The sequence below is a fragment of the Schistocerca nitens genome, chromosome 4 (assembly GCF_023898315.1).
Source record: "Schistocerca nitens isolate TAMUIC-IGC-003100 chromosome 4, iqSchNite1.1, whole genome shotgun sequence".
Lineage (NCBI taxonomy): Eukaryota > Metazoa > Arthropoda > Insecta > Orthoptera > Acrididae > Schistocerca > Schistocerca nitens.
Genome location: NC_064617.1, coordinates 923,209,750 through 923,222,828, shown reverse-complemented (window position 1 = coordinate 923,222,828; position 13,079 = coordinate 923,209,750). Strand labels below are relative to the sequence as shown.

Here is a 13,079-nt window from a genome sequence, read left to right as displayed (position 1 = left end):
TTCTCTCCATTTCACTCCCCATTTTCAAACTGTGTGATTGTGAAACTGTTGTTTTCATTTTTTGTAGCTTATGTGGCAAACTATTATGTTTCATCATTTCTTTGGGAGTGATCACATTCACATGAACATCTAAATCAGGCAATGAAGTATATCTCACTCCCTCATGAGGCGTACAGGTATGGTGTGTCGATAAGAGATTCCTGTCACATGACACATACTGTCATGAAAATCTTGTATGACACATCAGACATGTTTTCCAGTGGACAATTCAATTTACTTGTCACCTTGTCATCAAACATTTGCAGTTCCCATTCGAAAGCCACTTCCTTTCACCTTCCAATAGACTAGTTTTGCAGAATCATCTTTCATTATACGTCCCTTACCTACACCTTGCCGTTGCAAACAGACGTTACACCACGGCACAGACACAAATTTGAGTACAGTGAACACATACGTCAATGACCGGACAGACAGTTCATAATTTGTGGGTGTGCTGGGGGGAGGGTCTAGGGGTGGGGGTTGCAAAATCAGGCATGAGGGAGATTTCGACATCTCTCTCCTGCTTTGCAGTCCAACGCTGTCACCATATAATGACGCCGCCATAGCTTTTCCAAATCGCTTGATGTTGTACATGAGCTTGGACTGTTCACTGTTTCTATTTTGCTTTTATTTTCATGTTCAGTACACCTCTTTCTTCCTGTTTTGATGCCTGATCTGTGTTCAGTTTTTGACAGGCTATCCACTGGGCCATCTTACCACTAAATCTGAGGGGTAGGGGGTGTCAGGGGGTGCGATGAGGAGTTCCCCTTGTTAGATGCACCACCAATAACTATTTTTGCCCTCAAATGAAATATATCAAAACTAAATATTTATCTTCTTTGCATGAACTTTGAAGTAATCCAAAAATACTTATTTCAGTCCTGTGGTATCATGGAATCAAAACACTGCACAAATCACAGAATGCGGATAAAAATTAAAAACAAAAAAAGATCTCTGATACAGAACTGTTTAACTTATAGTTGAAAATTTGGAGCTTATTTTGCAATGTTTTTCAGTCTTGCAGGAAGCTCACTGAAAACAGAACTTGCACAACAGTGGACTCCTTTCTGTGCAATATGAGTTAAGAAAGTTTTATCATAGTGTAAATTATTTTTCTGGCAAGCATTCCCTATGTAACTGCTGCAATTTCTTTTGAAGAGTCTACATTAGTAACCACAAATTCCATGAGGAATTTAGAATTCTAAGTGCCTGAACAACAGCCTGTATAAATGCACATGATTTGACACCAGTTATTCCAGCCATAATTTTCTGGCCTAATAATATTCTTTGCAGATGCACACAGATAATGCAAAATATTGATGCCATGTAGTGAAAGTAAGCAAAGTAAAGCCTTTTTCCATTTTATGGATAATGAAGACATTTGTATTCAGTTTCTGCCCACAATCCTGAATGTGGTATATCCAATTAAAGTACATCTTCAGTCCTAAGGATATAAACACTCAACTGTACCAATTACTTGAAACTCCTGTGATATAATCTTTCACTATTGCAAGAGTTCTGTGCAGAAACTGTGCCTTGTGTTTTGTTGTTATTGACAGAAAATCTGTTATTTGTATTGGTCCTAAAACAGAACCCTGTGAAATCTTTATATTTCAGTGAAGGTGCAAGGCAACAGCTTGAATCACTGCGTTCTGAGACAAGGCACCGAGCTGCAGTGCTAATACAGTCAACGTGGCGAGGATGGCGACTACGACGGCGGTGGCCTGCTTTACGAAGAAGCCTTGAGCTGCAGCTGCAGCACGCATCAGGGGGTGTTCGCTCCATTCCTGTGTCGGGGGCAATGGCTGTCGGCTCTGGTGGTGTACCAAACCCATCAGTAGTGGTGTCAGCTGTGCGTCCACGACCACAGCCAATAGCAGGCACACCACCACCTGATCCAAATGAAAAATGTGATCAGAAAATGATACAGCAGACATGCACACTCTTTGGGCTTGACCTGGTAAATGCATTTTTTTTTAACTTCTGCTGGTAGCCTGATGTATAACCTTAATTATTCACTCAGTTCCAGCTGTTAAACAATCAAAATGTTCTTGTCATTTCTCAGTTTTCAGTATTTTCTATACTTGCCTTTGTCAGAACTACTGGTAGCCTTGAGAGAGCCAGTCATGACAGAACTATTCCATATTGTGTGCAAGATGTATGAGATAGGCAAAACAACCTCAAACAGAAGACCAGTTTGGATTGCAGAGAAGCATAGGAACATGCAAGGCAATACTGACTTAACTTGACTAAAAGAAGGAATCAATTGACCGGACACATTCTGAAATACTATGGGATAACCAGTTTAGTGTTGGAGGGAAGTGTGGGGTTAAAAATCGTAAAGGGAAACTAAGAGATGAATACGGTAAGCAGATTCAAAAGGATGTAGGTTGCAGTAGTTACTTGGAGATGAAGAAACTTTTCTGAACAGCCACATAGAGATTAAATTATATACATGTTTATTACGTAGATCCTTAGTAAGAAAATAAAAGTAAAACTTAATGATATATTGCTGAGGATATCATTAGTGACACAGTATAAGTGGGTTGGTCAAGGGTGGAGAAGGAAATGAGCTATGTCCTTCCAAAGGATTTTAAGTGATTTGTTTAAAAAACCTGCAACTGGATGGCTCCTCCTGAATACTAGTCTAGTGCCTTAACCAGTGCACCACCTTGTTCAGCCCATAGTAAGGAGAGTGAAACATGTTAGAAAAAAATGTTATACAGAATAAATGTCTTACACAAGAATTAATTTGCTTAGGTTTAATGAGGTATTGAATAGAATTGGGGAGAAGAGGAGTTTGTAGCACAACTTGACAAAAAGAAGGGACCGCTTGGTAGGACATGTTTTGAGGCATCAAGGGATCACAAATTTAGCATTGGAGGGCAGCGTGGAGGGTAAAAATCGTAGAGGGAGACCAAGAGATGAAAACACTAAGCAGATTCAGAAGGATGTAGGTTGCAGTAAGTACTGGGAGATGAAGAAGCTTGCACAGGATAGAGTAGCATGGAGAGCTGCATCAAACCAGTCTCAGGACTGAAGACCATAACAACAACAACAGGTTTAATGTACACTCCACAGGTCTGTAGTGAATTGGTCTTCAAGAATGTAGAGCATGAAGAAAAAGAATGGAAAGAAAATTCTCTATAGAGTATTGCAATAGGTGTCATCTATTTGTTAATGTGGCTTCTAATGTAACTGAAGTGATTGCAGTAGTAAGATTGACAGTGTTTATGTAAATAACATGCAGCAGAATACTTACTTTTACAACATGTATTGAATTTGACGAGAAAGGTGCACTAGCTGAAAAATGTCCTTTGTTGATGCTTCTCAATTTTCTCTATTTTGAGTGCATCAACTGACATTACTGTTCATCTTAGGCCCATTAGTGTAGCAGGAATCACAAATTCAGCTAAGTAAAAAATCTTTTTGTTTACGTACATTGGTGAATTTCTGATTTTTGCATTGTGTGAGATAGGTCCAACTCTAAATTCTGTATCCTAATATTTATCTGTTTGTATCATGGTTTATATATATCATATGTTACATATTTGTGAATGCATATGAAAGCTATAAAAATTCATACTATTTGTAAACTACTTTTGTGCTTGAAACGTAAAACTGTGTGCTGCACCAGGACTCAAAACTGGGACCTTTACCTTTTACAGGCAAGTGCTCTACTGACTCAGCTATTCCAGCACAACTCACGACCGACTCTCACAGCTTACTTCCACCAGTACCTGACCTCCTATCTTCCAAACTTCATGGAACTTCTCCTGCATACCGTGGGGGACTAGCAAGGTATGCAGAAGAACTTCTGTTAAGTTAGGAAGGTAGCAGACAAGGTACAAGTGGAAGTAAAGACATGATGATTGGTTGTGAGTCACACCTGGATAGCTCAGTTGGTAGAGCACTTGCCTTCGAAAGGCTAAGGTTCCAGTTTCGAGTTCAGCCCAGCACACAGTTTTAATTTGCCAGGAAGTTTCAAATCAGTGCGCACTCCCCAACAGGGTAAAATTCATTCTGGAGACAACCACTAGGTTGTGGCTAAGCCATGTCTCCAGAATATCCTTTCCTTGAGGAGTGCTAGATCCACAAGGTATGCATGAGAGCTTCTTTGAATTTTGGGAAGTAGGAGATGAGGTAGTGGGGTAAGTAAAGCTGTGTAAGCATTGTCATCAGTTGTGCTTGGATAGCTCATCTGGTAGAGCACTTGCCCACAGCAGGAAGTTTCAGTCAACACACACTCTGCTGCAGAGTGAAAATTCATTCCACTTTCCTGCTCCTTGGACTTTTGATAGCAGTCCCTTGTTCAGTGTTTTCCCCTAATTTCAGTACCTATTCACAGGATGAAAGGAATATTTTTGACAATTTCTCTCTCTCTCTCTCTCTCTCTCTCTCTCTCTCTCTCTCTCTTTCTCTCTCTTACATTGGTACAGATGTCGTGAACATGCATTTCAAGTGTACAGCATGCTTCATTTGTTTTTGAGATACAGAAAGGTTTGACATGTTGTGTGGTCGGCGATTTTTGACTATTATAAGAAATGGAGCGAAGAATTTGCATCAAATTTTGTGTGAAAAATGGAATCCAGTGCTCTACAACACTTTAAATGTTCACAATGGCATATGGTGAGTCTGCTCTAAGTAAAAAAAATAATTTGCAAGTGGCACAAGCTCTTCCAAGATGGCCGAGAAGATACCAATGATGAACCTCACTCTGGATACCCCAGCACATCAATAACAGATGATAAAGCGGTGAAGAAAATTGTTTTGGAAAATTGTTGAATTACTGTAAGAGTAGTTGCTGAGGATGTTGGCATATCGGTCAGTTCGTGTCGTGCAATTTTTTCAGATGTTTTTGGCATGAGACATATGTCAGCGAAGTTTGTTCCAAAACTTCTCAATTTTGATCAGAACAACCATGAGCATCACTAAGGAGCTCTTGAATAACATCAGTGTTGATCCTGATTTGCTCGGAAGGATCATAACTGGTGACGAAACATTGGTTTAGGTTATGACGTTGAAACCAAAGCCCAATCGTCCCAATTGGAAGCATCCTGGAGAGACAAGACCCAAAAAAGCACGCCAAGTTGGATAAAATGACGAAGTTTTGTTCTTTTTTTTTTCTATTATTGTGGTGTAGGGCAACAGGAACTTTTGCCTCAAGATCGTATGGTTAATAAGGATTATTACCTTGTCGTTATGTGCCTTTTGTGAGAAGCAAGGCGCAAAAAACAACCGGAATTGTGGAAAAACAATTCATGACTTTTGCATCACGACACTGCACCTGCTCATTCATCAATGCTTGTAAGAGATTTATTGGCCAAAATAGCATGACAGTCATGCCTCAGCCGCCATATTCACCGTATTTTTCCCCCAGTGACTTTTTCATGTTCCCAAAAGTGAAGAGGTCTATAACAGGACGAAGATCTTCAACGATTGAGAAAATAAAAATTGCACCGCTGGAAGTACTCAAGGCTATACCAAAAGTGCTTATGAGAAGTGCTTCAGTGATTGGAAGAAGCATTGGCAAAAGTGTACTGTATCTGAGGGGGATTACTTTGAAAGAGGACAACATGAATATTGATGAATAAATAAATATTTTTTCATAAAAATAGAATGTCACCTTACTTTCTGAACACACCTCGTATATTGTGCAATCTTGGCTGCAACATCATTTTCCAAAAATTGTTTCCCTTTTTGCAGCATAGGTACTTACGTGATTAGTGCAATATTTCCACTTTTTTCCACTCATTAACCTGTTGCTTCTAACTTGGTGACTGAATCTTTACAATTTAGACATAAATTTAGATGTTATTAAGTTAACACCTGTGGTGTAATATTGTGTTTCACACATATTATAACTGTCATATGATGCTCCATTTAGTTTCCTCCTTCAACATTGTGTTGTTGTTGTGGTCTTCAGTCCAGAGATTGGTTTTACACAGCTCTCCCTCCTATTCTATCCTGTAACCCTCAACATTAGGTTACATTATAACAACTTTCCATTGTTATAGGTTCCTATTACTGAGCTTAACCATGGCAAAAGTTCATACACTAAGTTGTCATAAGGAATACCTAAATATTATCTTGTTTCCTTCTCTCATTCCCAAATCACTCTCTGGTTGTTTTTGCTTAAGATCTGAAAAGGAACTTACAGTTCTTCTAACATAACAGAGCAGTAAATAAGAACAATAACATTGTTTTTGCTTAAGATCTGAAAAAGAACTTACAGTTCTTCAGCATAACAGAGCCTTAAATAAGAACAGTAACAGATAGAATGATTTACGGTTAACTGTTTAGTGGTCAACATTTCGTCAGTCAGAATGCAGCCCCAATGTGAATGCTGCTTGTAAGCAGCCAGAAATAGGTCTGGAAGCTGCTTCGAATAGATGAGTTGGGTGAATACCTGAGAGTCCTTCACCAGAGACTCCAAAAGGACTTGAAGTATCATCTCTCGCTGATATGGTTTCCTCTATTCTCTCATTGATAAGGTTTCCTCAACAGGATATACAGCATCTATCACTGCTCATCCACTTGACTGTTGGCAGCATATCAGTGGTAGGCCTACGGGTTACGTATGGGAAGGGGGGGGGTGCACAGAAAGAACATGGGGTATTACTCCATCCCCCCTAACCAACAAGCTTAATGTGTTGTCTTACGATGAAACTGAAATTGAGCCAGTGAGACACATTTCACCAGTTCAATACCCTGCTGTGTTACAAAAGGATATAGGGATCTGTTAATCATGGGCAGTTAAAATGTACAGCAAATAGTGGCCTTCGGCCATAAGGAAATGGCCGCTGCAGTTGAGAAGGATCATCTTGTAGAAGAAGGATCATCTTGTACACTCAGTGTGTACGTGTGTACATTGAGACGACAAGTCATGGGATAGTGATTGCACATATACAGATGGTGGTAGTATCGCATACACAAGGTGTAAAAGGGTAGTACATTGATGGAGCTGTACTCAAATTTTCATGTAAAAAGGTTTCCTACATAATTATGGCCACAAGACAAGAATTAACAGACTTTGAACATGTAATGGTAGTTGGAGGTAGATGTGTGGAACATTCCATTTTGGTAATCATTACAGGATTCAATTTTCTGAGACCCACAGTGTCAAGAGTGTGCTGAGAATACTACCTCTCACCACCGACAACACAGTGGCCGATAGCCTTCATTTAACGCCCAAGAGCAGCAGTATTTGCGTAGAGTTGTCAGAGCTAATAGGCAAACAACACTCTATGAAATAACTACAGAAATAAATGTGGGATGTACGATGCACGATGCACGTATCCATTAGGACTGTGCAATGAAATCTGATATTAAACAATGGAAAATCCAGGATGGAATGTAACAATACGAGAGAAGGAAAGTTGCTACTCACCATATAACGGATATGCTGAGCCGCGATAGGCACAATAGAAAGATTCACACAATCATAGCTTTCGGCCATTAAAGCCTTTGTCAGCAGTAGACACATATACACACACGCAGACACACACTCATGCAAGCGCAACTTGCACACACATCTGCAGTCTCAGAGAGCTGAAACTACGCTGCGAGCAGCATCACCAGTGCATGATGGGAGTGGCAACTAGGTGGGGGTAAGGAGGAGGCTGGAGGGGGGGGGGGAGGGGGAGGGGTAGTATGGTGGGAGTGACGGACAGTGAAATGTTGCAGTTTAGACAGAGGGTAGGAGAGAAGGTGCGGAGGGGGGAGGGGGTAAGTAGTGGAAAGGAGAGAAATAAAAATAAAAGAAATTAAAAGACTGGGTGTGGCGGTGAACTGACGGCTGTGTAGTGCTGGAATGGGAGGGGGCTGGATGGGTGAGCACTGACTAACGAAGGTTGAGGCCAGGAGGGTTACGGGAATGTAGGATGTATTGCAGGGAAAGTTCCCACCTGCGCAATTCAGAAAAGCTGGTGTTGGTGGGAAGGATCCATATGGCACAGGCTGTGAAGCAGTCATTGAGATGAGGGGTATCATGTTTGGCAGCATGTTCAGCTACAGGGTGGTCCACTTGTTTTTTGGCCAGTTTGTCGGTGGCCATTCATGCGGACAGACAGCTTGTTGGTTGTCATGCCTACATAGAATGCAGCACAGTGGTTGCAGCTTAGCTTGTAGATCACATGACTGGTTTCACAGGTAGCCCTGCCTTTGATGTGGTAGGTAATGTTAGTGACCGGACTGGAGTAGGTGGTGGTAGGATGATGTATGGGACAGGTCTTGCATCTAGGTCTATTACAGGAATATGAGCCATGAGGTAAGGGATTGGGAGCAGGGGTTTTGTAAGGATGGACGAGTATATTGTGTAGGTTCGGTGGACGGCGTGAATACCACAGTTGGAGGGGTGGGAAGGATAGTGGGTAAGACATTTCTCATTTCAGGGCACAACGAGAGGTAATCGAAACTTACACAATATACTTGTCCATACTTACACAACCCCTGCTCCCAATCCCTTACCTCATGCACTGGTGATGCTGCTCGCAGTGTAGTCTCAGCTCTCTGAGACTGCAGATGTGTGTGGAAGCTGCACTTGCGTGAGTGTGTTTGTGCGTGCCTGAGTATGTATGTGCGTGCGTGTGTGTATGTGTGTCTACTGCTGACAAAGGCCTTAATGGCCGAAAGCTACGATTGTGTGAATCTTTTTATTGTGCGTATCGTGGGTCAGCATCTCTGCCATATGGTGAGTAGAAATCTGGTATTAATGGGCTATGGTAGCAGGTGATCAACATCAGTGGGTTTGTTAACAGCACGACTTCGCCTGCAGCACCTCTCCTGGATATGACCGTATCGGTTAGATCCTAGACAATTGGAAAACTGTGGGCTGGTCAGATGAGTCCTGATTTCAGTTGCTAAGAGCTGAGGGTAGTGCTCAAGTGTGGCGCAGGCCCCATGGAGCCAAGGACCCACAATGTCAACAAGGCACTCCAAGTTGGCACCTAGTGGCTGCAAAAAGCTGTGGGCTGTGTCTACGGGGAATGGACTAGGTCCTCTGGTCCAAACTGAACTGATCATTGACTGGAAATTGATATATTCGCCTATTTGGAGACCATTTGCAGCCAACCGTAGACTTCATGTTCCCAAACAACGATGGAATTTTTATGGATGACAATGTGCCATTTCACTAGGCCTCCATTGTTTGCAACTGTTTTGAAGAACGTTCTGAACAATTCGATGGTATGATTTGGCCACCCAGATTGCCTGACATGAATCCCATTGAACATTTATGGGACATGATTGAGAGGTCACTATATGCACAAAATCCTGCACTCCGCAGGAGACTTTCAACTAATTGTTGAGTCCTTCAGAGTCTCAAAGCTTTGCAATTATACTTTTGTTGGTTAATTGGCATATGCCTTCAAGCATGTGCCAATCAGTCAGACAGGCCTGTACCCATTTGTGCTGCCCTTCTTTGAAAAAACAGTGTGATGCACAAGTGATTTGAAAGCTTTAGACTGACAGCATTTTCCCAGTATCCTACCAAATCAATGAAGTGTGCCACCTGGCTTACCTACAATGAGCCCTCGTGAGCATATTATTTCATATTCCTACAGATTGCTGTACCCAGGTATTAGTACAAGTTTACTCATTCCATTTGTGCCTCAGTTCTATTGTAGTCATAGTATATGACTTTTTTTCATTTAGTGAAGGGCTCAGTTTTGCATTTTTGAAAATTTGAAGTGAGTTTCTAATATTTGTACTACTTTGAAATCTTATCACAGTCTGACAAAGGAGTGTCTTTTAATAGTGCCTGTCTGCAATTTTATGTGTCTTCTTTATGGTAAGTACAATTTGTCTTTTCCTACATTATTAATATAATCAAAAGCTATGAAAGATCTGTCAATGACACCAAGGTTAATGTCCACATACTTGTGGACCACACAGGAACTGAAATTTGTGGGTGAGGGTACGCTAGTTTCATACCTATTTAAATTTCAGAAACAACTCCTACTAATAGTTTTTGATCTTGTAATTAACGGTATATCAGTTGAATTGGGAACTCACTTCAGTACAAATTCCATATAGGTTCTGAGAGAAATTATATCAGTCTTTAGAGCCATATTTAACTTCAATAATTTTAGCTGTTTCCCCACTGACACTAATATCAATATATATTTGAAGTAGTGTTGGAATCAAACTAGGGCAGTATTTCCGTATCTTCTTTAATAAAGGAACATTGGGATCAAAACTCCGCAATTGTACTTCTATTTTTGTTGTTATATTAGCCCACGTGGCCACCATTTCTTCTTATGTAACCCTCTTGTGACTCTTTGTTGTCATCAATCTTGTTCAAACTGTCATCTGTTTTCTACCTTAACTGCTAATCCATTCATTTATTTATCTTACCACTCAGATGAATCAACACTTTGCCCCTACATCTTTCCTAGTATTGATTTCTGTGCACATCGATGGGTCCATTGTTATTTACAACAATTCCATACAATTTTGCATGTAAGAATTCCACAATTATTTACAAGTTTGCCTATAAGAATTTGTTTGTGGTTCACTGCACTGCTGATCGTCTTTCACTGATTTATTTGCAAAGTTGACAGCTATTTTCTTTCCGACCCTCCAATTACTTTGTTTATATGTAATTCTTTCACATTTTTGTGCATTGGTTTTTTGCCAAACCCCTCTGATCGACTTTTACTGCTGTGACCTACATCACTTTACTTGCCAAGCAAAGTAGTTTACATTTTCTCCTAAGACTTTCTGTTTGTCCAGTTTTAAAAATTTTTCTCTCTTTTTCGCGAGTTTCCCTGTGGATGATTCCCCCCTTCCCCAATCATTTTTTGTATCATATAGGCCACTTTTCTGGCGAGAAATTCTCGCCCCCTCATTACTTCTTAGTCCTTGTTGCTTCTCACAATTTTCGTACAAATTTTTCTGATTTTTCCAAATTTTTTCCTTGCTTTTTTTTTCATTTTGATATCATTTTCCACCCTCTGTTTGTTCTTTTACTACTCCTGCCATTTCTAACATTCCAAACCATCCTATCTTGCCACGAATGAATCCCATCACATATTACATCCATTCTTCTCGAAAACAATCTTTCACACTATCAAAACTAAGGTCCCACGTTCTGTTTCTTGACCCTGTTTCTGGATGTAATCTTACTCTACACCAGACTCTTTAACAGTTGCAAATACAGCAATCTCTTGCACTTCCCCATCTAATCTGTGACCTATATGCCTCATTTGCAATTTCCACTCAACTAGACTTCTTCCCTTTGTCAATATTCTGCAGTTATCTGTCCCTCATGTTTCCTTGATGGTATCATCCACCAAGACAACTTCACACTCTGGTACCGCACCCTGCAGAATTTGAATCCCCGCCAGACGTCATGGACGTCAAAGACCCCTAGAGGCCTCTGCACCATTGCACCATAAGCTCTGGCAGTGCACACCTCCTGACCCGCATTTAGTCTGAGGGCGCCACAGTGAAACACGTGGTTCCAGCGGCCAATAGCGGCGCCCCCAATAGAGTATTTAAGCACCCCCCGATAGAGTATTTAAGTGCCTGCCTCTCTTTCAGCCAACCAGTCTAATCTCGCGTACGTCTCTGGACACACCGCCTCGCCTTAGACAGCTTATTTACTTTCTTGTTCTGTGTACGAGTGGATGTGGTTGTTAGGTTTTCTTGTGACTCCGTTGTTTCGATCTTGTTGTTGCTCATTCTGTCCTTCGTCGGTCATGTTCGTCCTCTCCCATTGTGTTGTTGTTAACGGGCTGCTCCCTGGGTCCCGCCGCCCTTTACGTCACTTCAACCCCGCGACAGTTCCGGTCGCCGTTACAACACAAACTGCAATTACATGCCAGATTTCACCTCAGCTATCCCACCTTCTCCTAAACTGCCTCAACAGTGGCATTTCCCTCCCTGCCCCTCTGCAGCTCCCTAAACAGCTACACCATCAACCACCACTTCTCTCCTGCAAACTGAGCTTGGCTAATCTCCTGAGCCGGCCAGAGTGGCCATGCGGTTCTAGGCGCTACAGTCTGGAGCCGGGCAACCGCTATGGTCACATGTTCGAATCCTGCCTCGGGCATGGATGTGTGTAATGTCCTTAGGTTAGTTAGGTTTAATTAGTTCTAAGTTCTAGGCAACATATGACCTCAGATGTTAAGTCCCATAGTGCTCAGAGCCATTTGAATCATTTTAATCTCGTGAACATTCCCCAGCCTTAACAACTGCCTCTCAGACTAATAATGACCTGTAATCACAAGAACGAATCATAACAGTAGAGTGTTTTCAACCTCTTGTCTAAAGCACTCTCCCCCATGAATTATCGGTATTATCTGAGGGCTCACTTTCAGCCCTAAATCTTCATTTAATCATGCTGCTTTAGCTGGAGGATCTACTTTCCTTCACACATAATATCAACTGGAAATATCACTTTGCAACCCAATCCCAAAACCTTTCCAACAGCAAACCTAACATTGACCCCTGTCTTGAACAGCTCTGGCCACGATCTCAATTTTATCCACCACCACTACCTCAAAATCATCCCTTACCAGCCTTCCAAGAATCCTTCACTTCCAGCATTGCATCAAAACCCTTCCTCAAGTACCTTCAACATGACCCTAACTTGTCCTCTGCAGAACTCCATACTCTACATTCCCTAAAAGCTGATGACTCCATCATTAGCTTCCCAGCAGACAAAGGATCTACCACTGTGGTACTTGATCATCAGGAGTACGTTAGTGAAGATCTATACCAGCTGCCTGACACCTCTACATGCAGCATATGCCATCAATATCGCACCCCTATGTTTCAAACTGACCTGCTGTCCCTCCTTAAAACCTCAGGCCTTTCATGAGGACTAACACCTCAATCCATAGAACTTCTAACCCCACAAAAACCATGCACCCACCCATCTTTTACCTTCTTCCTAAAATCCACACAACCAGTCATCCTGACCGTTCTGTTGTTGCTAGCTTCAAAGCACCCACTGTGCATACATCTGCCTCAGTTGATCAACGCCTGCAACCACTAAGACTTCCCTCCTATATTAAAGACACCAACCACTTCCT

General features: G+C 41.5%; 1 protein-coding gene across 1 annotated transcript in view; it reads left to right on the top strand.

The window, feature by feature from the left end:
- Window positions 1-13,079, top strand: part of LOC126253544 (myosin-I heavy chain) — a 193,317-nt gene that overhangs the window by 153,755 nt on the left and 26,483 nt on the right. The window contains exon 14 of the mRNA XM_049954939.1: window positions 1,657-1,999. Within this exon, the coding sequence (XP_049810896.1) occupies window positions 1,657-1,999 (343 nt within the window). The remainder of the gene's footprint in view (window positions 1-1,656; window positions 2,000-13,079) is intronic.